The 26,297-nt window shown below is 35.1% G+C and overlaps 2 protein-coding genes across 2 annotated transcripts; both read right to left on the reverse strand.

Annotated features, from left to right (window-relative positions):
• Positions 1-5,807: 5,807 nt before the first annotated feature.
• Positions 5,808-7,162, reverse strand: LOC122039965. Its single transcript, XM_042599369.1, has 3 exons — positions 6,837-7,162; positions 6,389-6,552; positions 5,808-6,320 (listed from the first exon to the last, which is right to left on the reverse strand). The coding sequence occupies exons 2-3, from the start codon at positions 6,473-6,475 to the stop codon at positions 5,871-5,873; spliced, it is 537 nt and encodes a 178-aa protein (XP_042455303.1). The 5' UTR covers positions 6,476-6,552; positions 6,837-7,162; the 3' UTR covers positions 5,808-5,870.
• A 4,393-nt stretch (positions 7,163-11,555) lies between these two features.
• Positions 11,556-26,015, reverse strand: LOC122042135 (zinc finger protein-like 1 homolog). The gene is made up of 9 exons (XM_042602091.1): positions 25,784-26,015; positions 25,281-25,361; positions 21,771-21,888; positions 21,601-21,695; positions 20,827-20,898; positions 18,287-18,625; positions 18,045-18,150; positions 12,282-12,453; positions 11,556-11,860 (listed from the first exon to the last, which is right to left on the reverse strand). Exons 1-9 carry the CDS (start codon positions 25,805-25,807, stop codon positions 11,773-11,775), a joined length of 1,095 nt encoding a protein of 364 aa, XP_042458025.1. The 5' UTR covers positions 25,808-26,015; the 3' UTR covers positions 11,556-11,772.
• Between the last annotated feature and the right edge of the window lie 282 nt (positions 26,016-26,297).

The following is a 26,297-nucleotide window of genomic DNA, read 5'->3' on the forward strand; positions in this document are numbered from 1 at the left end:
CTAAACTAGAATCTTGGAGGAAAACACTAGAAGTGAAAGGTTTTAAGCTTAGTAGATTAAAGACAGAATATATGGAATTTAAGTTTAGCAATATTAGAAGTAATGAAACAATTGTTAAGATAGGAGAGGACGAGTTGCCCGGAACCGAGAGATTTAAATATTTAGGATCATTTTTTTAAAACGATGAAGGGATTGAGAGAGATGTTTTACATAGAATACAAGTGGGATGGGTAAAATGGAGGGGAGCGTCGAGTGTTTTATATGATCGTAAAATACCTCTTAAACTTAAAGGTAAATTCTATAAAATCGCAGTTAGACCTGGTATGTTATATGGAGCTGAATGTTGGGCTATGACTCAAGCACATAAGCAAAAGATGAGAGTTGTAAAGATGAGGATGTTAAGGTGGATGTGTGGGCATACAAGGATGGACAAAATAAGAAATGAGAGCATTAGAGAGAAAGTCAGAGTTGCATTTATTGAGAAAAAACTCCGAGAGACACGTTTGAGATGGTACGGATATATACTTAGACGACCAATAAATGCTCCAGTTAGGCGATGTGAAACTATGATAAACATGCATATCAAATGAGGAAGAGGAAGATAAAAAAAACTTGGTTAGCAACAATAAAATAAGATAAAATTTATTTAAATATAGATGATGATATAATAGGAGATAGAGCTCAATGGCGTAAAAGGATTCATACAACCGACCCCACCTAGTGGGAAAAGGCTTGGTTGTTGTTGTTGTATATTCATTATTATGTTCATTAGATACATTTGAGAAATCAACTGTTCTTAGAATTCAAGGTAAAAATGGATGTTATTGCATGATATTAAGCAGAGTAAACTGAATGCTTTCTTCCTTGAATTGATATCATACCTCTCTTCTTTGCATAAGATAACCAGCCAGGTGACTAAGCTTGAAATCATCTAGTTTTCTTTTACTGAGCTCGAGCTCGACTCATTTAAATGTTGGATCTCAATACTATTGATCTTCAGTATTGAGATCCAACAGTTGGGCCCGGTTAGTCATCTCAACAATGAGTCAATGACTCTAATCGGTGGAGCTCGGTATGGCAATGTGGACCTTGCCCCATTGATACTCTCGACATCCCCTTTCGGTTATCGAAGTTCCCCTTCGGGTAAGAGACAACCATTCTTAGTATCGTCACTGCTGACCTAATCTTGTCAATCGTTGAGTTATCCCTTTGGATATCAACACAACCCCTTTGGGTAAACTTATCTCTAAGAATAAGAGTATTAAGGTCGAGGTGAAAGCTAGGCCTTCTTTCCTTAAGATGATATTACTCCATCCAGGTGCTTACAGTTTATTGGCAATCGTCTCCCAAGATACAACGACTTACATCTCAAAATAGGAGCACTCCAAATTTCGAGCTCTGTCGAACTTTCGAAGCCTTAAAACTCTTAAGAGAGAAGAGAGAGAATATAACCCAAGAGGAGAATTCACAACTTGAGAATTGAGTAAGAATTGAGTGATTTGAGTGGAAGGAATGAAGTTTATTTTATAGGGATGAAGGGTTACTCTCAAGAGGTGAAATGATATGGGATGTGTCTTTTCCCTTAAACCTTTTCATTATAATTAATTTAATTGATTAATATGATTAACTATTTACTTAATCTATTGTAAATATTAATTAATCAATTAATTAATATCACAATGATTAATTTTTTAATCAATCAATAAATTAATCAATGAAATTAATTATAATTTTATACCCTCAATAGTTCCACATACTCGAGTTAGTGTTCATCCATGAATCAAACTTGTATGCAAATTAAATTTCCGTTCGATCATACCGGAGCAACCCTTCATTAAACATTAATTTCTCATTCACTCAAAAAATTGATTTATGACGGTTGATATGGGTTAGGTTTCTCCGTTTTGTCCAGCTTCTCAGACAAGATCAACGGTCTACTTACGAAATAGCCATCTTATCCTTAATGGTCACCAAACTAATTTTCTAACAACCTCCCACATGAATGGAAATTATGGATAAGTTTTAAATGTCAAACAAGAGTTTCATCGGAAGACTATTGCATCAAGAAAGGTAGCTTATGACTTTGAACCTTCTGTAGTGGAATACAATCAGACTTGGTTGCCCAATGAACTATGTCTTGAATTATTCAGCCGTTGGTGTAAACCAAGACAATCATATCCACATAATAGCCCCCTAGGCTTTTACTAGTTTTCTATCGTGTCCATTTTGGTGATGACAAAGCTTGGGATTCATAAGTGTTTCATTGAAGTGGTCCGTCTTCACACTTATATAGGTGATCTCCTATTAAGAGTATCTTGCAATATCTTATTATACCCTTTACGGAATAATATAGGAATCATTAAGAACTTTTGTTCATCATTTACTCATTTCACAGGTTGCACTTTTTGTCTCTAGGAATGAGTTGGAGTAATTACTCCTAGGTGCCTCGAATCTTGTAGCTTAGTTGTCCCTTTTGAACCATGATCTTGGGATCTCCGGTCAACATGGTTAGGTTACCACTACTCGATTTAAATGCTGAGTTTTAGGCTCATTCCCCTAGACATACAGTATAATTGATCTCTTGGTAGGCCTAGTGGATTCGCACAATTCTTCATATTTAATGGAGATTTTACTACTAGAGATCTACTGCTTTAATGGTATTAAGTCATTTCAAAACTTACCATTTTACACTAATGTCCTTCTCATAATTTTTTAGATACAATAATGTATCATATATATTGGCACAGTGGTTAACCCCCGCATTAGAAGGTTCGTGACCTTTCAATGTCTTATAGAGATTTTTCATTTCTATCTTACTAAGGCTTATGGTTTATCGAGAGGATAATTTCCCCCACAATTTTCAGGATAAACTCAAAATTTATCAACATAGCTTTTATCATCTCCTCAATGTTTAAGCCACCATTATTGAATTGAGGTGAATGTGATATACTCAATTATCGGAATGTTGTTCTTCCTTGAGAAACATTCCTTGAGCAATATCCTGCATTCTCTCCCTTAATCACCATGGATGATCTTACTTAGTTGATTTTTTCAACCACATTTCTAGTGTTTATAAAACACTTCAAGGGCCTCAATCTTACTTAAAAGCAAGTTTTCATAATTCCAATCTTCTGATTTCACCGAGTTAAAACTGTGGTTGTCTAATCAGGATGATGATTATGATTACACTTGTTGTCAAAAAAGTGCTCAATCTAGTATGCATCACTTGGTCTTCCAATTTAACTGAGCTAGAGCTAAGATCGTTTACTTAGAGTGTTGACCAGGATTGACTCAAGAAGTATATATCCCTTGGTCTTCCAATCTTATCGAGCCAAAATTGTGGTCATTTGATCGGAGTGCTAACCAAGATTGTATTTACTCTTCGAGAGACACTCGAGTCAAGAAGTATACATCGTTTGGTCTTCTAATCTTATCAAGCCAAAGCTGTGGTCATCTAATTGGAGTGTTGGCTAGGATTGTATTACTTTTCGAGAGATACTTGACTCAAGAAGTATACTTCCCTTGGTCTTCCAATCTTATCGAGCCAAACTTGTGGTCATCTGATCGGAGTGCTGACCAAAATTGTATTTACTCTTCGAGAGACACTCGACTCAAGAAGTATACATCGCTTAGTCTTCCAATCTTATCAAGCCAAAGCTGCGGTCATCTGATTGGAGTGCTAACTAGGATTGTATTACTTTTCGAGAGATACTCGACTCAAGAAGTATACTTCCCTTGGTCTTCCAATCTTATCGAGCCAAAGTTATGGTCGTCTGATTAGAGTACTGACCAAGATTGTATTACTCTTCGAGAGACACTCAACTCAAGAAGTATATATCCCTTTGTCTTCCAATCTTATCAAGCCAAAGCTATGGTCGTCTGATTGGAGTGCTGACCAAGATTGTATTACTCTTCGAGAGATACTCGACTCAAGAAGTATGCATCCCTTTATCTTCCAATCTTATCGAGCTAAAGCTGTGGTCGTCTGATTGGAGTGTTGACCAAGATTGTATTACTCTTCGAGAGAAACTCGACTCAAGAAGTATACATCCCTTTGTCTTCCAATCTTATTGATCCAAAGTTGCGGTCGTCTAATTGAAGTGTTGACCAAGATTATATTACTCTTCGAGAGATACTCGACTCAAGAAGTATACATCTCTTGGTCTTCCAATCTTATCGAGCCATAGTTGTAGTCGTTTGATTGGAGTGCTGACTATGATTGCATTTATTCTTCATAACACACTTGACTTAATTCTTAGTTACTTGCAAAACATGTAATGCAATCCTTCTACCTCATCTATTTTGACCTCAACTTAGGTCTTATTGAGTTAGACTCAAGTCTAGATTTTTTCTAAGTGGGCTTGATCTTTTATCTGAAGACTCATTAGCTCTCTTTTTGAATATTTTAAACTCACTATCTTCAATTTTGTGACTCTAGTCAAATGACCCCTACAAAACCTTGACCATCACTGTTATATTATATCCATGGTATAATTTTGTTGCCCATCCTTTCAAGGCATGGTTCTCACATAGGAAAATTCTATTCTTCCATGCGAGTAATTCTCCCATCGCTTGAGGTTCACTTTTAGATGTGCTAGGACATTTTTTGATAGTAAACTTAAAAGATACATTTTCTTCAAGTAGTACAGTGTCTTTTACTTTCATTGCTTGAAGACAATTATGGAGAATTTCTTCAATTTTTTCTCTGATAGGAGTAGGACCCACGGTCGCCATAATCGCCAATATCATCTTAAGATTGTCGGATATCTTTCCTCGAAGAAAAATATGGGTATATTGATCTTCGGTATTGAGATCCAACAGTTAGGCCCAGTTCGTCATCTTGACGATGAATCAATGACTCTAACAGGTGGAGCTCGGTATGGCAATGTGGACCTTGTCCCATTTATACTCTCGACATCCCCTTTCGGTTATCGAAGTATCCCTTCAGGTAAGAGACATATCATTCTTAGTATCGTCGCTACCGACCTAATCTTGTCGGTCGTCGAGTTATCCCTTCGGATATCGACACAACCCCTTTGGGTAAACTCATCCCTAAGGATAAGAGTATCGAGGTCAAGGTGAAGGCTAGATCTTTTTTCTTTAAGACGATATTGCCCCACCCAGGTGCTTACGGTTTATTGGCAATCGTCTCCCAAGATACAACGACTTGCATCACGAAATAGGAACACTCCAAATTTCGATCCCTGTCAAACTTTCGAAGCCTTGAAACTCTTAAGAGAGGAGAGAGAGAATAGAACCCAAGAGGAGAATTTATAACTTGAGAATTGAGTAAGAATTGAGTTATTTGAACGGAAGGAATGAGGTTTATTTTATAAAGATGAAGGGTAACTCTCAAGATGTGAAAGATTTCTTCCAAAAGGTAAAAGGATACGAGATGTGTCTTTTCCCTTAAACCTTTTCGCTTAAACCTTTTCATTAAATATTTTCATTATAATTAATTTAATTGATTAATATGATTAACTATTTACTTAATCTAATATAAATATTAATTAATTAATTAATTAATATTTTAATCGATCAATAAATTAATCAATAAAATTAATTATAATTTTATACTCTCAATAGTTCCATATACTCGAGTTGACGTTCATCCATGAATCTAACTCGTATGCGAATTAAATTTCCGTCCGATCATACCGGAGCAACCCTTCATTAAACATTAATTTCTCATTCACTTGAAAAATTGATTTACGATGATCTACTCACGAAATAGCCATCTTATACTTAATGGTCACCAAATCAATTTTTCAACATTAAATACGTAAGTAAGCTCGATTAGGCCTCAGTTTGTTCGCATAGCTATGTTTTTCAACATTGTAGAATTGATTGTAATACGTTTCAAGCTTTCATTACAATCCTAAAGAAGTCACCATGCTGTGTTGCTTATTACAGAGGAAGAGCCAAGAAGGCTGATTCAATTCGTGCTGTCTCATTTGCTCAATCTTTAGACCTGCACTCTTCCTTTTGCCTTCGAATCTCCCGAAATCTTGTGGCACAACCCAGTCACCGTTCTTCAGCTTCCTACCGGCCGATTCGTCTGAGGTTGAAGAGAAACTTGATCCAGAGTGTGAATTATATGAAGCACTTCTCTTCTTCCATTGGCTTGTACTGCTTCCAGTAGCAAGTGTCAGCTCCAAGTCACTACTTTCTTCATCCGGATCAAGCTTTGGTTCTTTATAGTGTTCAGGTGTCCCTTTGCCTGAGCTAGTTCGATCTGTTTGTCTCAAGAACTTGCAGTTTGGCTGTGCATCTCTCATCAACAATTTCTGAATTCGGTACACGCGATGAAGTTCTTGGACCTGGATCAGAACTTATGTCAATTTCATTGTCTATCAGAGTTCAAATCAGAAGAGGAAGACAGTTCTACCTGGTGCCTGAAAGTTTCTTCCTGCTTCAGCATCACCTTCTTCACTGATATGCATTCTTTGTAATCCTGATGGAGAAATCCTTCCATCGACCGAATTTGGAGGTTCTAGTGATTCTAGTAGGCTGAATCTTCCAAGAAATGATCTCAAACAAGGATTCACTTACCTGTGAAAAATTGCAAATGCACAATCAACAAAAATGTATCTCAAGAACTACAGCAAATTTTCTAGTGTTTGAAATTGACTTGACTTGACTTCAAAACAAAGATTTTGATCACTTTTTTGTTCAACCATTTGAGTATCTCTACTCTTTTTCTATCTGTGGTAGATTCTTCAAAACAAGAATGATTATGAGGCAGAACATGAAAAGTAAAAGCCAAGAAGGCATCTGAAGAACCACTCAGAGAACTCAAAAACCTTCCATGCAGAATTGGAAGAATGAATCCTCACCTGAGTTCTTCTGTCAGCCAACTTCCTCAGCAGATCCTCAGTTTCTCTCACAACTTGAAGCCATGACTTGCTTGGAATGATAAATCTGTCATGGCAGATGGAAGATTAAGATTCCCCAGGCAAACTCTCACTGGAATATTTTAATGGCCTCTCATGAGCATGCCAAACAAATCACAATAGCTAAGGAAAAAGATGCCTGAGAATAACAGTTTAATAATTTAAAGGAAAGCTACAGGACACCCAATGGGGGCAGAAACAACAAACTAACAGATAAGTTTGCCATGGTAGATCATATGGCTGCTGGATTTGCAGCAACCATTAAAGTGAAGGATTACTCCATCACATAGAAAATAAAGGACAGTGTGAGGTTCAAGGAATAGATCATATTCGATCTATTGTACTAAGCTTTGCACTTTACAAGAGGCTATTTCAAGGATTCGAATTCGTGACCTCAAGGTCATATGAGAACAACTTTTGGAAAGTAAATGAAAATTTTAATCTCACATTTAGAAAAAACAATGGATGAAACTCCACTTCCACATTGAGAGTTTTAGGACAATGTGATTGATTTATATTGAATTACAATCATACATGTTCGAAATTTATATGAGAGACTCCCTTGTGTGTGCCCGCCTGTAAGAGGGGCAAACTCAAAATTCGGATTGTGCTGAACCTAGTTAACTCGTGTATGAACATGACCTATCATGTCAAATATTGGACCGGTCGATGTTCAGCACAGCTCCATGGTCGGCAGCTCAACCTCCTAACTTATCCTTCTCGGCTAAATCTTTCCAACTCATCATCCAAGGGTTCGGCAGGTCAAATCCATCTCAGCAGACTAAATTTTTTCAATTCAATAATTTTTATTATCTCCTACAGCCAACAATTTTAAAACACAGATTGTCCAAAAATATATGAGAGTTGATAGGCTAAGACAGTGACATCAATACAATAAAAATGAGGGATTCGATTAACATAGTCGATCAAAAATGATGAGAGTGGAACAGTGCGAAATTGTGCTATTCGAGTGCAATAAAGTTTCTTAATAACTATCTGAAGTCATTGTAGCAGGACTGATTTACACGTTGTATTAGGTTCAATTAGGTCAACAAACACACACAAAAATGAAAAATCTTAGCTCATGCCTTGAAAGGTCTGAAAAGAAACAATAAATGAGCAGGGCATTGCAGAGCTGAGAGGGACCATCAAATATGAACTGGAAATGAATTGAAAACGACAAGAATGCTTCACTGATTATTCCCTCTCTCCTTTCCACTGTTTCTACTATGTTTTTTCTTTGATCAGTTGTCGTCACATCACATGGAGTGACTCTATCTCCTGGATTTTAAAAGGCAGAGGAGGGCCGGGAGAGGAGAGAGAAGGCCGACATGGGCGCACGCGCTGCCGGCGAAGGGTGGCGCAGACGTAGGTGGGGCGGCTCCACCACCAGTGGTCCAAATAGCAGCGGTATCCGCCGAGCGGCCGAGGCAGATGTGCCCATAACATTTATGAATTTATGAAACGACGCATAAGGTTGATGTTGATGACTTCGTCTCATAAAAATTATTCATTTTCCTTCTTTGTTTTTTCCAGCTTCATCATAAATTCAATCGTGGTATTGTCTATGAATCCTAATTGGTTAGGAAATACATTCTTACCATCAAATTAAGAATCATGACTTCTCGAATACTTAGAACATCCATATCAATTTTTCTATCAATATCTCTAAAATTTATGATAAATCATCAACTTTATTAAATTTAGAGAATTTTTTTTCAATGCATGGTACACTAACTACTCTATAATTTATCATATCTTTATTTATTTATTATTATTTCTCTCTCCTCTATACTTTTTTATTATTCATTTAATATTTAGAGTAGTCTTTTCATTCCCTAAATTTAGGGAGTTATTGTCTAAATTTAAGGAACTAGTAGGGTATCTGATACAAGGGATTTTTTTAGATAAAATGTAAAATTTAAGATAAAATATATATTTAGAATATTTGATGTGGATGCTCCAAACATTGTAACATCCTAACTACTGTGACATCCCGAGTACAAATACCGTAGCATTCCGAACACTTTAACATGATTGTTGTAGCTACGAACTATTTTACTTGCTCGAGTACACCTGAAAGCGGGAGGCCCCTTGCACCTATTCTCTTGGTATATCAGAGAGGTGATGTTATTTTCATCGGGAGAATTTTCTCTCTACTATCTCATATGCTTTACTCTATTTTTTATAACTTCTCTTTATTATACTAATTTGTGGCATCATTATTTAGGCATTATATTAGAGAGACCTTGACCAGTAACTCCCGGCAAGTCTTTTATGGGTGTTATTCTTTGCTGAGTCGATTATGTCATGAAGAGAAATTTGTGATGTCATCGCTCTATGGTACAAAGTAGATTTTTAACGCATCATTTTTCAGAGGACTTCAACATCATCGCTTTGTGAGGTAGATTTCTACCACCGTATTATCCTTCTATTGGTGCGAGGTAGATTTCTATCGCATCATTACCGTCTAATAGCTTGTTTGAGAGGAGGTGAGGGAAGAGGAGGAGAGGGAAGGATGCATAAGATTTAACATATCTTACTCATGAAAAGGAAGATTTTCATACATCCCAATTTGAGAGGTAAGGATGAGGAAGAGAACTTAAATATTTTTTATTCTAATTTTATTGTTATTTTAAAAATTAAATCAATGTCTAATTTAAGAAGTAAAGGTATTTTTTGTAACTTTATATATTTAACTTTTATTTCTCTAAATTTCCTTTCAAATAAATAACATATGTTATGTTAATAAACTTTTCCCCTCCTAAATAGGAGAACCGAACATAATATTTTACTGTTCCCTTACTTTTCCTTCCTTTCTATCACTTCTGTTACTGAATCTTTTCCTCACCCCATCCAAACATGGCCTAAAGTTTCATTAAGCTTAAATTATTATATCTAATTCTTAATAAATGAGCAACTTATGTGTCAAATTCATTATTGTAGGGATCAATTTTTTTTAATAATTTGATAAAGTACTCAGAGTACAAAATAAGAAGATCATAATTTTATTTTAGGACTATGATGCAGTGGTAGAGTATTTAAGTTATTATTCAGATATCCGAAGTTCGATTCCTAACTAAGACGAATTTGTAGGAATTTTTTTCTCTAAATGAGACGCGTAACCAAAAAATGATTAGCTTCTTGGTTGTCTTCCGTGAGCGCTTTCTGATTTATCCTCATGGCCGATAGAAAAACTTCATGGAATTAGGCCCGTCATCCCAAGGACTAGCTGGATTTATTATTTTTCTTAGGAAGATCATAATTCTAATTCCAATAGGGATGAATATACTAAACATTGACCTCTAAATCTCTATATAACTTATACTTTGAATTCGAATTTACTTGATAGATAAATAAGGAGGAAGATCATCTGCTTCTAAGATTAGTCGAATAAAATTTAGACACTTGAATTATTAAAATAATAAATTTTAACAATATTCTAAAATTATAATTAAAGATGTTAGGTATTTTCTTAAATTGAAAAAGCTTCAACGTTTTGATTTCAATTCCAACAAATTTCTTGTGAAACATCAAACATGTGCTTGGTCGACTTGAATATGAAGACCCAACCACTTGAACAAACATATAAAAATTTAAGAGACAAGTAATGGATAGAAATAAAAGTTAATTTTCTGATAAAAATATACTTTTTATATTTTAATGAATAATGTTTTAGAAATGTATTTTTTTATTCTTTTTTACAACGAGAACTTTCAATTTTTTGCCCTAGAAAAAAATAACCGATCAGGAGAAAATTAAGAAATAAATCACTGAAGTGCTATTTTAAAAGAAAATAAAATATAAAATACGAGGTGCCACCGTCTCTCCTTATCTTTTCGGGTGGGTGGTACGTACTACGTAGGACCAATTTCCTTCCTAAATTAACGATTTGATAGATCTGCATCCATAAAACACGTCGGATTCGGATTGGAAGAGATTTGCTTGCAATCTGTATCAGATATAGCGTTGGATTTGACGTTTACTTGGTGGATTGGCACGTTCCGGTCTTTGATTTTGTCGGCGTGCCAGGTACGAAATCACGGAGACCTGGCAGATTCTTTAAATAATTTTTAATCGTGATTAATTTTTTTATTAATATATATATAAATAGTTCTTCAAAAATAAATTAAATTTACTATTTACTGTGACAAATGATAAAATTCTTCCTCCTCCTGAGTCCTGCCCAAGCTAGCAACCTCATAAATGATTTGATCATCTGTACAAAATAAATAAGAATCTACCTAATAATATTAGCAGATTTAAGAAAGATTGAACAATCTGTGAATATCAAGATGTTAACAAATGGGAAAATTATCTTAAAATATCTGTTTATGAAGTATGAACTCAAACATACTTAGAACCCAGTGAAATGTTTGAATTACATGTAAAGATACTTGCAGTAGAACAAATATCCAAGTGTCTGGTTAAGTACATGTAGACAATAGATGAGCAAGATATCGAAACGATATCTTACTCATCTAATATAGCAAGAGCATCAGATGGAATTTGCTTGACGTCGTTAGAATTCAGAAATTCAAAACGACGACAATTCAAATACTGTCATATAAGATTCATTCACCAGACCATCATAGCAATCAAGCCTCCAAAATGCCAAGCAAATGGGCCATGAAAAAAATTTGTGCATGATTCATCAAAGAATAAAATAAAAGGATGTCTTTGTTGGACATGATTAATGAGACAGGTACATGAATTAACATTTAGTGCAGTAATACTTCAACAACACACTGCTCTTTCTGAATGCCTGTCGTGCCTCAAGAATTCATACGACAGGTGTGCACAGTAAGAACAAGAAATTGGCATTTGATACTATAAAGCACCATGATACAAACTGCTATCGAAGAATGAAAGACAGTACCTACTGGAGGTCATCTTCTTGTGTGCTTTCATCTAGACTGTCCTGTGCCAATCTGTAGTACAATATTCCCATTGTTGCCATGCATGCCCTGGTCACAAAAACCATTCTTCCAATGAGCATGAGGACAGAGATTTTCGTTTGCAGTTTCTATCATCAAGATTACATGAGTCTAGTTTATAAACCATATAAAAATAATCTCTAATTAACATGTCATAGTTTTCAGATTGGAAAGAAATCTCTATGTATTGATAAGCTCTGAAGACTTAGAACAGCCTCTCAGTGTCTGAAATTTGAAAAACAGTATGATTTCAATCTTCTTAGCTAGCAAATGCAAAACTTAATAGATCATAGTTCCTGGAGAGATATTGTTGCCCAACTTTCATAAAGATACTAAGTTCCACAATTTACATGCATTTTTTTTATCAAGAAAGATTTCTTTTGTACAAATGATAGTAAAGCATTTGGAAAAATCAATAAACCAGATAAGCAAGAGCAGGAGGAGGAATTACATGATTGCTATAATGAGTAATATTTTCCTGGTGTCCATCCTTGAAGACTTTTGATGTCGCACTTTTCCTTCATGTGCACCATTACGTGGCGCTGGTGCAGTTACTGGTAGAGTAGGCAATGCATTTGACCAGAAAGGTAGCAACATCCTTAGAAACTTGTTGCGAAAGGGACCTACAGTCAGTAAAATCAGTGAGCTATAAATTAAAATAAATTACTTCTAGCTAGTAGATGAAGGTTACTTTTATCAATCCAAGCCAATCTCACATTCCGACCATAAGATTTAGGGAGTAAAGATCACCGAAACCATATTGTTTGGACAACATGAAGGCCCATACTACTACAACAGCAACCAATTCTTATACCACTAGATGAGGTCGACTATATGGATCATTTTACGCCATTGAACTCTATCTCCAACTATATCATCTATATTTAAATAAATTTTATCTTGTTTTATTGTTGTTAACCAAGTTTTTTTTATTTACCTCTTCCTCGTTTGATATGTGTGTTTGTCATAATTCCACATCACCTAACTGGAGCATTTATTAGTAATCTAAGTACATATTTGTATCATCTTAAACGTGTCTTCTGGAGTTTTCCCTCAATAGATACAACTCTAACTTTCTCTCAAATGCTCTCATTTCTTATTCTGTCCATCCTCGTATATACACACATCCACCTTAACATCCTCATCTCTACAACTCTCATCTTTTGCTCATGTGCTCTGTAAGGATCTAGAGTACAAAACAAGACAAGCGCAACAGAGTATAATTTCAAGATCCTTTTCAGAAGATCCATGCGAAGGAAACTATATACTAGTTGTGATGAGAGTTATATCTTTGTTACGTAAACACGAACTCCTGACAGCAACTTTGTTCTCGTTGGATCTCAGCACGATCAAGTGTTCGCACCTCTTTCGGTATCCACACGAACACGTCCCGTTCGTCTCATGAACTCATAAACTCGGAGAAGAAAAACCACCTAAGCTTGTGCTAGCAACCTTACAAGGAGGTTTCGGCCAAAGAGGAAGAAGGCGAAGAAAAGGAGGAAGAACACAAGTGTTGTCCACCAAATAAATCAAAAATCTTTTTTTTGTATTCATTTAATCAATTGTCTTAATTGTCATTAATTCAATTAAGTTTTTTGGTTTTCATCCAACGCATGATCAATTCAAAATTAACCTTTTCTCTTCATTCAAAATTGACCTTTCCTCTTCCTTGGTGAATTCGAGTTCACCCAATGAGTCTAACTCATTGATCCTCATCAATCCGAATTAACTCCATGAGTCTAATTCGAATTGGACTCAATCCAATAGTTGGATTTAATTGAGTCTAACTTAATGAGTCTAATTTGGATTAAACTTAATCCAATGATCTATCATATGAATCCATCTCCAAATTAACATGTTCTTTGTGTGTGTGACCCAATAGGTTCTCATAACGTTGGCAATGTCACTAAAATCATTTTAGATACATAAGCAACAAGTGACATCTAGCAAGACATCATTGCTACCCAAGTGATGAGAATGTCAAGATCCGACCTAACCTTTCCGTGTCTATTATCTTGTATGACTCAATCCTTCTATCCTTAATATCTAGATTGATCAATGCGGCATAAATCATGTCATCCTATTATCAATCTTTGTGTTTCTTGATCACTAAATAAACACACTCAATAAAATAAGTTCAATATCTCATATTGATTCATTTGAGCATGGTCATATATTCTTGTGTCCTACTAATCAAGGGGCTCACACTTCCGTCATATGGAAGGGATAGATCTCATATACGTCACTCACATCCCTCCGCATAACTTATTGCATACCCAGTGATCGACTTTATAGTCCACCTTGTTACAGGTGATGTTTGTCGATACCAAAGTACACAACTTCTTAAGTAGGAAATTGTAGTGACTTCAGATCTAAGAACTATTCATACTAATAGTCACATGTTTATGACACTTATATAACGATCTATGAAACATCTCATGACGGGTCATTCAGTATATATTCTCTAGTGTATACCCATGTGTCAACCCGATATCTTATATCTATGACTTGTGAGATTAAGTCATCCGTTGACCTACATGCTAGCCTCAACGCATTAATATTGTCTTGTATATTAATGTTTGACTAAGAATAGTTAAGAATAGCATTCTATATATCTATAATCTCCCACTATCAATTCAGCAAATTGATATATTGTAGACTATAACCTACTACCCTAGAACATTAATATACTTATTCATTCGGTATTGAACAGAAGTAAATATAATAATCAACTTTGTCTTTTATTAATTAGTGAAATATGATATAAAAAGTATCCTGGTTAATCATCTCATAATTGGTACTAGGACTAATATTAATATGCTTGAGTCATAGCCGTTACATTCAGTTTCATATAACATAGCAGGTCTAACTGCGGTTTTGTAGAACTTTCCTTTAAGTTTTAGAGATAATTTACGGTCACATAGAACACCCAACGCTTTCCTCCATTTCAACCATCCTATTTGAATTCTATGTAAAACATCTCTCTCAATTCCTTTATCGTTTTGTAAAAATGATCATAAATATTTAAAGCTCTCGGTTCCGGACAACTCATCATCTCCTATCTTAACAATTATCTCATTATGTCTAATATTACTAAATTTAAATTTCATATATTCTGTCTTTATTCTACCAAGCCTAAAACATTTCCCTTCTAGTGTTTCCTGCTAAGATTTTAGTTTATCATTTACTTCTTCGTGTGTTTCATCTACCAAAACAATATCATCTACAAACAACATGCACCATGGTACTGTGTTTTGAATGTGTGTAGTGAGTTCGTCTATAATTAGTTAAAAAGATAGAGACTTAGAGTTGATCCTTGATGTAACCTTATCTTTATTAGAAATACTTCAGTTACTCCGTTTGAAATTTTTACTATAGTCGTTACATATTTGTACATATCCTTAATTAGTTTAATATATGTTACGCTAACACCTTTTATTTATAAAATTCTCCATATAATTTCTCTTGGGACTCTATCATAAGTTTTTTCTATATCAATGAATATCATTTGTAATCTTGTTTTTGCTCCAGATATTTTTTTTAATTATTCCGCCTAAAGTCTTTACTCTCGTCGTTACATCCTTATACATATCCTTAATTAGTTCAATATATGTTACGCTAACACCTTTGTTTACTAGAATTCTCTATATAATTTCTACTCTATCATAAGCTTTTTCTATATCAATGAATATAATTTGTAATCTTATTTTTGCTCCCAATATTTTTCAATTAGTTGTCTAAGAAGATGTATAAGTTATATTGTCGACCTTCCAAGCATGAAGCCAAATTGATTTTCGATCACTGTGGTCTCCTTAATTTTTTTTCTATTATTTTTTTTCAAAAGTTTCATGGTATGACTCATTAGTTTAATACCCCTATAGTTTGCACAATTTTGTACGTCTCCCTTATTCTTATATAAGGGAACTAGAGTACTTACCCTCTAATGATTAGACATTTTTTTCGTTTTCAATATCATATTAAATAATTTTATAAATCATTCAATACCTTGTTACCCTAGGCATTTCCATACATCTGAATATCATCTGGTCCAACAATTTTTTCATTATGCATCTCATTTAAAGCTTGTTCTACTTCTGAAGTTTGAATTCTATAATAAAAATTTAAATTTTTATACTCATTTGACCTACTTAAATTACCTAAGTTAAGTTCATCACCTAAACCTTCATTAAAAAGTTGATGAAAACACCTCTTTCACCGCTCTTTAATCGTTTACTAGTACCCTATTACATTCATCTTTAATACATTTTATTTAGATAAGATCTCTTGTCTTTCTTTCTCTCATTTTAGCTATTCTATTATCTCTTTCCCCTTATTTTGTATCCAATTTTTGATATAATCGTTCAAAAGTTTCATTTTTTTGCTTCATTCACTACTTTTTAGCCTTTTTCTGGGCTATTGTATATTTTTTAAAAATTTTCTCGTTCTTACAAATATATAATTATTTATAAACAGTTCGTTTTTCCTTCACTTTCTCTTGTACTTTCTTTTTCCACTACCAAGATTCCTTATTTAATGGTGCATGTATTTTTTACTCACCGAGTACACTCTTAACTACTATTTTCAACTTTGATACCATCTTATCCAATGTCGTATTAAAGTCGCCATATATTTCACTTAACACTTGTACTCCTACCTTCTCCTTAAATATATTTTATTTCTCATCCTTTAATTTCCACCACTTAATTTTAGGAGTTATATATATTTTCTTTCTATTAATATTATGCTTGAGGCGTATATCTAAGGCTACTAACCTATGTTGGGTAATTAAGCTTTCTCCAGGGATGACCTTGCAATCTTTACAAGTCTTTCTATCCTTTTTCCTAACCATAAGAAAATCAATTTGCAATTTATTATTCCCATGTTGAACATGACTAAGTGTTCTTCTCTTTTGTTAAAAAATATATTAGCTAATATAAGGTCATATGCTATCGTAAAATCTAATATAGTTTTCCCTTCTTAATTTCTTGTTTCAAACACATAACCCCCATGTACCCTCTCATATTCCTTATTTTTCACTCCGACATACCCATTTAGATCACCTCCTATTAAAATCATTTCATTCGGTGGAATGTTTTATAATACTTTATCTAAGTTGTCCCAAAATCTTAATTTGATAACTTCATCTAATCCTACTTGTGGTGGTGCATATACACTAATTATGTTCATAGTTTCTTTTGCTACTATTATCTTAAGGGTTATAATTTGATCCCCTTTTCTAATTACTCCTACAACTTCATCCTTTAATGAACTATCTACAACAATACCTACTGCATTTCTTACTTTACTCTTTCCTATGTACCATAACTTAAAACCCGAGTTCTCTATTACCTTTGTCTTCTCGCCTATCCATTTTGTCTCTTGTACACACAAAATACTAATTCTTCTACTAATCATCATATCTACTATCTCCATTGATTTTCCAGTAAGGATTCCTATGTTCCATGTTCCAAATCTTAGACTATTAGTTTTCTTATCATATTTGTTCTTATCCAACCTATGGGGTATGAATTCTTGCTTATTTAACACTACACTAAAGTTCTTATGGAGATGTAGCGGCTCTTGCCGATATATTACAGTTGGACCTGCAACATGAAATCTTGCATATTTAGCACTACACCCGAGTTTTTGGAGATGTAGCGGTCCTTGCCGAGACGTTACACTCGAACCCTGCAACGTGTTCCTTCCGGAGAACAACCTAGCATTAACATAATAGTTTAATAGATCCATTCTTTGAATATTTATCATAGTTGTAACGCTAGTTGACAACCTAACGCAACCCTTCTTCTTTATCCGGGCTTAGGACCGACCATGACTAAGTCGTCATGGGCAGACCGGTCATGACTGGGCAACATGAATGCCCATCTTTATCAAATTTCCATATGTAAAATAATCTAATAAGTGGATAGTCCACATGCAAAAAGAATTCACTTGGAGACAATCTAGGCTACAGTCTGTTGCTAGAAGCCTAGAATTGATTTGGAGCATCACGAGTGAAGGAAAATAGGATTACCATTCTGGTAACTCAAGACACTGCCACTCTGGAATCACTATCTTTCACCTCGCATATAGCTAACAAGTGCATGTATAACCTTGTATATGACTATATATCAATATACATGTAGATTATTATCCGTCTTTTTCCTAAAAAGGGCAATACACTAGTTGTCCAAGAGAGAATCTGCCATTATCTTACCTCGTCTTGTGTACTTTTTGTTTGTTCCATCTTCATCATCTGCATGGTACGATGATTCAGAATACTTCCTATCATTGTAAGTTAGCTTCCTAGTAGTAGCTCCTGGCTGTGCAAGAGACAAAATTTAGCATACTATTAGCATTACTGAAGACATCGAAGGATAGAAATTTCAAATTGTCTTATTGAATATCCAATGCAAAAGGGTTATTACTTCAAATGAGACCTAGGTTCATCAAACTCACAGTTTTCACTAGACAGGGCTCTTGATCTTTCATCAATTGGTGTTCTAAACCATTCGGACCATCAACTTCAACAATCTCAGATTCAGTAACCTTGGAAGAACCCACTCCAACAATAGAATTATATACTTCGTCTAAGTACTTGTCATCTGTAGTTGGTGATGATATTGTTGGTCTTGAATCCTTATCAGAATAAACTGAAGTTGCTCCACTTTTGTCTTTCTCTTCAGCCACAGATGTGCGAACCAGTGGATCAGAAGTAAAAGCAGGAGGAGGAACTCGGTGCTCTAATGCAGGAGGTGAAACCGCATGATTTCCAAATACATTTTTCTCCAAGCCACTCTGCAACAAGTTAGACAGAATATAGTAACTGTTCAGAAATTCAGAGCATGAACTTCAATATTCTGAGTGGAGGATGCTAATGGGAAATAAAAGCATCAAGGAAAATAAACGATAGCTGGAAAATACAAGATAATCAGTGCAACTGAATCTCAATTCTCAAACATCTTTGACTGAGTCATAGTGCAGAGAGGGATGGATATATGGTACTTATGGCTAGAAATTCAAGTAATTTCCAGTTGCTATCTTCTAGTGATACATCATGTTGCTGATTGAGTTCATCTGAACCAAAGTTTAAGCTAAGCTAAGTGTTACATTGTCCTTGCTAATGCTCTGTAATTTCATATGCAGTTTCTTCAAATAAGTCTTAAGGTTTTTTGTGCTCAGATCTGGAAACTTCTAGAACCTCAGACCAGAAAATGGCCACAATATTTACTCTTGAATAAAGCTGCACTTCACTGTAAAGGAACAATGTACCACTAACAAGCCAGAAGGAATCAAAAATCTGTATGTTTTTTTACAGCAACCATCTAATCATCCAATGGAAAGACACAGATATTACAGGATATCAATAGTGAAAGAAATTGCTATTACATCCTTCATTCCAGTTTATCTTCTTATTATTTTAGAATGATCCTTGTCCCATGTTCTCTATGGTGCATCTTTCAAACTTGCCAAATTTCATTCAAATACCACTAACCGTTACTCTAATGTTGCTTTCTGCTAACTTAACATATAACCTTTTCACGGAAAAAAAACGTACACATAGGACCAGGCCTTTAGAATTTGAAACTTTATTAGACATAGGGTGGGCTCTAAAGAATCAAGTTTTTCCAATAAAAGTATTCAGTTCTAAAGTAGCACTTAATTAACATGGTAAATAAGCAAGCTCGACCAGTAGCTAGTTATTGGGTTAGATAAACAAACAAGTTTCTTCCATAACTAAAATAAAATTAACAAACAACAAGCTCAGCTTGTTACAACTTGAGAAGAGTTCACGAGAATGAACACTTCATGTATTAGGCTAAGACAGTAGTCAAGCTCAAATCTTGGCTCACAAATTAGTAAGGCTCGTTAATTATTCAAAATTTTAAAGCTTGAAGCTTTAGGAACTGATCTTTATTTCTGCAAATAAAATAATAAAGCTACAACAAGGTAAATTATGAAATAAATGCTGATTATGAATGGAACAAAACAGAAAAGACTATTTCCTGATCCCACTGTTATGAAATTACAAGGGACATATCATTAGAGAATATAGAAGAATAGTTACATGGGAGCAAGTACAATAGACTCTTCCCGGGATCCTGCATTGGCTGGAGCTTTGTGCACCGGGCTATCCTTTTTGAGTTACATGGGAGCAAGTATGTCAAATGCAGGTCCAAAGGAACTAAACTATGATGGGCCAGGTATATTTGGAACTGAACTACCAAAATTTCAAACAGCAATATTTACTGGTCAATTAAAATTTTGCCTGTGCCTCTGTTAATTATTGTACATTTTCTTACACCAATAAATACTCCCAGTAAGCCATTACTGTCAGTGTTCTCATTTTTATAATAACATATTCAGCGTGTTACAGCCCAAGGGGAATCCCAATCCAACCCAAAATGGCAAGGTGGAGGAATTCTTAATACTTACATATGCCCAAGGGCTTTAACTCTAAATGCAAGGCAATAGGTGGAGGACTCCTTGAAACTTAAACATGCTCGGGGGGTTCAATTTAAGTATGTGGGACTAAGAGGAGTTATCTTATTCTCTCACAAAGCATATAACAATGCAGGTTCTAATCCCATATAAAAAGGAGAGTTGTGTTAGGGCCGGACTAGCAGTATAAAACAATGGAAAAAATCTTTTGAGCATGGATCTTATATACACCAAAAGAAATGCATAATAAAAACTCTTCTGAAAACTCCATATGATTGGTAATTAAATGCTTGATAATCTAGCATGCGCCTTACAAAATCAACAAAACTAAAATTAATAACCTAGTTGATACCTTAAATAGCAAATAACAACAGCTTCATAGTTAAATCTAAAAACAGTTGTACTGCATTTAAAAGGCATAACAAGAAATTGATGGATGATAAACCGCAGAAATAAAGAGTGTAAATATCACATTTAGAGTATGAAACTTGTAGGCAATAGATTCAAAATAGAAACTAAAAGAATATACTGGTAACATCTAAAAACAGCAGGCTTACTTGAATTATTGCTTCCTTAAGCTTGGAGTGCAAACAAGATCCTGTATCTTTGATACTTATAGGAGGCCATATCTGCAACAAAGTGTTAATTCAGTCATGAAAAACTCATCACTATTTGCAGGGTAGACTTCTGAACTAAACATATACCATATAATTTTTATTTCAGTTACTGAAAGCCCATGGAATCACATGGATTACTTGATTTTAATTAAAATAAATAGCAACAAAGTTTAAGCCTACTGACACTAAGCATATCAAGGAAAGTGTAAGTCATAAGTCATTCAGCCTTTTACAAGTAATGAGGATTGACTAATAACATAAAAGTATTTAGTATGGTCTCCCATGTATCTGATTCGTGGAAACCACATATTTGAATTCCATCAGAAAATCCTTTTTTGAATCAAGCATTTTAAATGATTTGGTCATTCTGCTTTTTCCCATAATGCCCCTCATTATTTTTTTTCAAAATTGGAGGGCCAAAATAAATGGTGCATAATGGCCTGTAGTCGTATCTGCTTTGAATCATCAAAATCACTATAAACCAGAGATTTTTTTTTTCAAATAAAACACTTTCCAAAAACACCAAAATTAAAGGCCAAAATAGTACATGAGGTATATAAGGACAATTGCACAGATGAATAGATTTAACCATAGGCATCATTCAATTTTTGTATTTTGACAGAAAACAATAATGTATCAAGTCTGAACCCATAACTTGACAACTGATCATGCAACTGAAAAACACTTAATAAAAGGCTTGCTAGTATAACTTACAGGGGTAGAACATGTGGGGCAGACATATCCTGTGGGTGCAGTTTGAGGTAGGAAGCTTTTAATATGTGAGACCAAGCAACTCGTGTGAATAAGATCTGAATTAGGGAAATACAAAAACTAATGAGCAATTTTAGTTTTCAAAAATAAGTAAAGACATATAAAGAACTTACGCAAGCAACCCAATCGTGTAGTTTGATCCTTTCCTTCTTCCAATGAAGCATTGCAAAAAGAGCAAGTTGGTGGCCAGCCATATTCCCCATCAACAACCCAATCAGAGTATTTTTTCACCTAAAGATTCAAAAATAAGTTAAGTGGTTAGACTATTCACAAACCTAGACTTATGTAAGCAGAAAAGTTTGTTGGTTAGCAAGAAGAAAAAAAAAGAACACAATGCTAAAGTTACCAGGAGATGCTTTCAACATGGAAAGTTGCAACACAAACTTAAACCCTGGCTCAAAGATGGAAAATTGAGGAAAGAATAGTTGAAGATAATCATGATTATTGTTTATGATTAACATAAATTATATTGTTACACAGCAATAATAACTGGACAAAGTGGGTAATATAATTATAAATAAATGCTTTCAAATTTTAATTGCCGTCTATAACTCAAGTATAATTGTTTCTCGGAAATTTATAACATCCCTCAAACATAGAAAAGAAAATGACCATAGTCAAGAGAACAAATAGCAAAACCACAAGAGATCTCTCACTGCCAAAATGAATAATATCTTGCAAGTGCATAAGTCTGAATTATAGCAAAACCCTACAGGTTTTGGACTTTTGACCAATATCTTGTTGTATGGTGTTCTACAAGGTTATCTCCAAGGTATTGGCAAGCCGGCTAGCTAGGGTGATGGATAGATTGTTGGATCCGGCACAAGCGGCTTTTGTTAGAGATCGCTCTATTGGTGAGAACATAAACCTTGCATTGGAATTATTGAGGAAGTATGCTCGCAAATGTATATCGCCAAGGTGTATGATCAAAGTTGATTTAAGAAAGGCTTTTGATACTGTCGGATCTTGGTTAAAGTTTTCCCCAACAATTCCGTGATTGGAACCATGAATGCGTCACCACGGTTTCATACTCCGTAAGCATTAATGGTGGATTGCATGGTTTCTTCAGTGGGAGACGAGGCTTGAGACAAGGGGACCCTCTTTCCCCTTTGCTGTTCGATTTGTGCATTTTAGTCTTTTCTTGATCATTAAAGGAGGCACATCGGCAGCCCGGTTTTCATTTTCATCCTATGTGTGTGAATGTTCAAGTCACACACTTAGCCTATGTCGATGACCTATTGATGTTTGCAAAGGTTGATATCTATACTATCACTATATTGGCAGATGTTTTGGTAGATTTCGGTGACAAAGCAGGACTGCGGCCTAACCCGTCGAAATCTAATATGTACATGGCAGGAGTGGATGATCATACTCATCAACAGTTGATTCAAACCACCGGATTTCAACATGGTACCTTCCCTTTTAGATATCTTGGCATCCGTCTATCCATGGCAAAGCTTTGTATAGCCAACTATGGTTCTCTCCTTGAGGTGATAGCAAAGAGGGCAGCGTCATGGCCAAAACACACCTTGTCATATGCAGGCTGGTTGGAATTAGTAAGATGTGTGCTCCAAGGCGTTGAATGCTATCGATTATCTATTCTCCCAATGCCTAGTGGGGTGATAGACAAGCTTTATGGTATTTACCGGTCTTTCATTTGGTCCACCAAACATCCAACGATCTCTTGGGCAACCATATATCTACCGAAGGACGAAGGAGGTTATGGTCTTCGTAAATTACAAGCTTGGAATAATGTTCTATTATGTTGGATGATGTGGAACATTCAAAACAAGATGGATTCGCTTTGAGTACAATGGGTTCATCATCACTACCTCAAAGGTGTGGATTTTTGGCAAGGGCACAGCAAAGGGCTTGATTCTCCATTGATCAAGCGTGTATTACAGATTCGGGATGATCTCTTGCAAAGAACAAGAAGTCAAGGTGCTGCAAACATGAAACAGATCGAGTGGTTTGCTGCAGAAAAGTGTGGTGCTGCCAATGCATATGTTCACGTCAGATCGCATGCGGCCAAGGTGTATTGGGCGTTGGTAGTGTGGAAACCTGGACTGCTACCCGAGCATCGCTTCATGTTCTGGTTGATGGCTCACAAACGCAGAGGATGGCGGACAGAATGCTGTATGAGCCCTACAAGATATGTTCGCTATGCAGACAATAAGATGAGTCCAACGCCCACATTTGTTTTCGCTACCCCACCACTTCAGCGTTGTGGGACAAGGTGCAGTCTTGGCTTGGTTTTCAACATCAGATCTTTTATGTTCAGCGCCTATTTCGAGAATTCCGAAGGTCATATCGAGGCAGCGGTCGGCTAATGAAGGCTCTTTTATGGCAAACTCGCAATAGATGTCGTTTTGAGGGTGATGTACCTTGTGTTGAGAGATTGTTCTGCAAGGTTCAGATTCATATCTATCATTTTGTAGACATCTAGAGCTTGTATTGGTTTGGTGACATTTATATATATTTACCGTTCTCAAAAAAAAAGTCTGAATTATTGAACAAATATAACCTTATTGGTGATCATCGTCATAATGGACGTATTATTTAACATCTAACAACACAAGCAACATGGGGTCAACTATCAAGTTTTACAAGCTAGAATAAAAAACATCCTTATCTTCTTCTCAAACTGGCTACACAAGATTGTTAAAAGCTGCATATGTAATTAGAGTCAAAAGGCCTAGGTCCAAGGCATTTTTGCTGACACATCTTTGTGTTCTTATCAAATAATGGATCCTCAAGTTTCCATACTACATGATCAATTTGAAACCATACCTGTCACAGTCCATGTCTTAACAAAGGAATAATTACTGGGTAAATAGTAAGAGGTGTTCTCAGACAAATTAAAGTTGTACTAAAAAGGTCTTAACTTCTTCAACTTATAGTGGTATATATAACAAGTCCTAAAGCCTAGTCCCATACGGCAAAGTATCTATAACAATGTTATTATGCTCAACAATAACACAATAGAACAACTGATGAAATTCATGTAAAAATGGAGTTGAAGTGTGTCCCTCTGTCAGTACCTATATTATTCATGGATCTCCATGTGATTATCAATTAATTAATTTGTATATTCAAAGAATTAAAAATCAATGATACTGAAATATTTATGTTAAACAAAGTGCAAACATCCTCATGATTGAAGAAAGAATCCAACTCCTTGGCAACAGTGCAAATGCCATATCAATGTACCAGAATTTGTGGCTTGCAATCACAATATAAAGTGATTAAAGTCTTGACACTAAGATACAGAGCAGCAACCAAAACTCATATTATTGAAAGAAGGAAACTCCCTATATCATCATCTATGCAAAATAAGGAGGACGTGGATTACGTATTTGTTGAATGATGAGTGGAAAAACAGGGACATCTTTGCAACTGATTTGCAGCATTCAACAAGAACCCTAGGTTTTGTATCCAAGGCTATCTATGTAGCATATAAATGAGAATAAGTTGAATTTGGCATACACGAGAACTGGCCGTCTGAGGTTAATAGTTAAAACATATTCAAAGAGCACATCAGAATGATTCAAGTTATAAAAAAATGGCAGATTTGTAATTGAACTGAACTCCAAATTACACCAGAACTTAGATGAGATGAGTACCACACAGATTTGATGTTCCGAGAAACATATGCATTCTCCGCAGACAGGAACTTTGTGGACAAAGCAATAAAGCCTGGTTGCCTGCCAACCAGAGATCCATCAGTAAAAGAAAAATCCACCAGCCAAAAATTATCAAATGCACAACATATTTTCTCTTTCAAGGACAAATAGAGCTCTCTATAAAACATATCCATTGATCATATTTTCAAAAATATCCTCTCTCAATAAAAATTAAGCTAGAAATCGATGCCCTATCAAAATAACCCTGGAAAGAAATCCTAGCTTTCAAAAATCGAGATAAAATGGAAATTCTAATCAGACTCCGAACCACCTTTTTCGCTTTCAATTTTGCAAAGGTCCGGGCCCAAAGGCGATAGCCTCGAAGTTCCGGACACGATTTTGAACCGCCGGAAGGATCAAAAAGGAAGGATCTAGAAAAAAACTTAAACATATCTACGCAGTGATAGCAACTGGAAAAGTAGTGGAATCGTATCCAAAATTACCTTGCGGCATTTGCAGACAACCATCGCCTAGATCGAAGATCCACCAAGTGCCGGCGAAGGGCGAGAAACAGAACGGCAAACCAACCGATGAAGCCTTGAGATCAGAGCGATTCAGGAAAGCAACATGAAACCGGCGAGGAACGAAGAGATCTGGGATTGAATCAAAACGCCGAAGCCAGGAGAGTAGCTTGCATATATGCTCAGAATTCGGAAAATGAAATGAATCAAAGTGGATAATATATCAAACATAAAGGTTATATCGATTTAAATTAAAAAAAATAATTGTATAAAAAAAATCAATTAATGAATTTCTATAATTCATTATTTTTCAGTATGTTTTATTGATAATAAAAGTTAATTTAGTTTATAAAAAATGAAGAAAATAAATTAATAGAGTGGGTGGACCAATCTGTCACAACTATACATGTTAATGATATATCAATTATTAGGATTAAACTATGAAGAATTAAATTTTATTTAATTGTCAAATTTATGCCTATAAAAAAAAATGGAC

The sequence above is a fragment of the Zingiber officinale genome, chromosome 2A, assembly GCF_018446385.1.
Source record: "Zingiber officinale cultivar Zhangliang chromosome 2A, Zo_v1.1, whole genome shotgun sequence".
Lineage (NCBI taxonomy): Eukaryota > Viridiplantae > Streptophyta > Magnoliopsida > Zingiberales > Zingiberaceae > Zingiber > Zingiber officinale.

Excerpts from the sequence above, each read along its gene's own strand:
- LOC122039965 (XM_042599369.1), bottom strand. The coding sequence starts at position 6,475 with ATGGAAGGATTTCTCCATCAGGATTACAAAGAATGCATATCAGTGAAG. Across the intron at positions 6,321-6,388 it reads AAGAAACTTTCAGGCACCAG|GTCCAAGAACTTCATCGCGT; the intron begins GTAGAACTGTCT and ends GTTCTGATCCAG.
- LOC122042135 (XM_042602091.1), bottom strand. The coding sequence starts at position 25,807 with ATGGTTGTCTGCAAATGCCGCAAG. Across the intron at positions 21,696-21,770 it reads TACACGATTGGGTTGCTTGC|ATCTTATTCACACGAGTTGC; the intron begins GTAAGTTCTTTA and ends TCCCTAATTCAG. Across the intron at positions 12,454-18,044 it reads CAAAAAGTACACAAGACGAG|GTCCCTTTCGCAACAAGTTT; the intron begins GTAAGATAATGG and ends TACTGACTGTAG.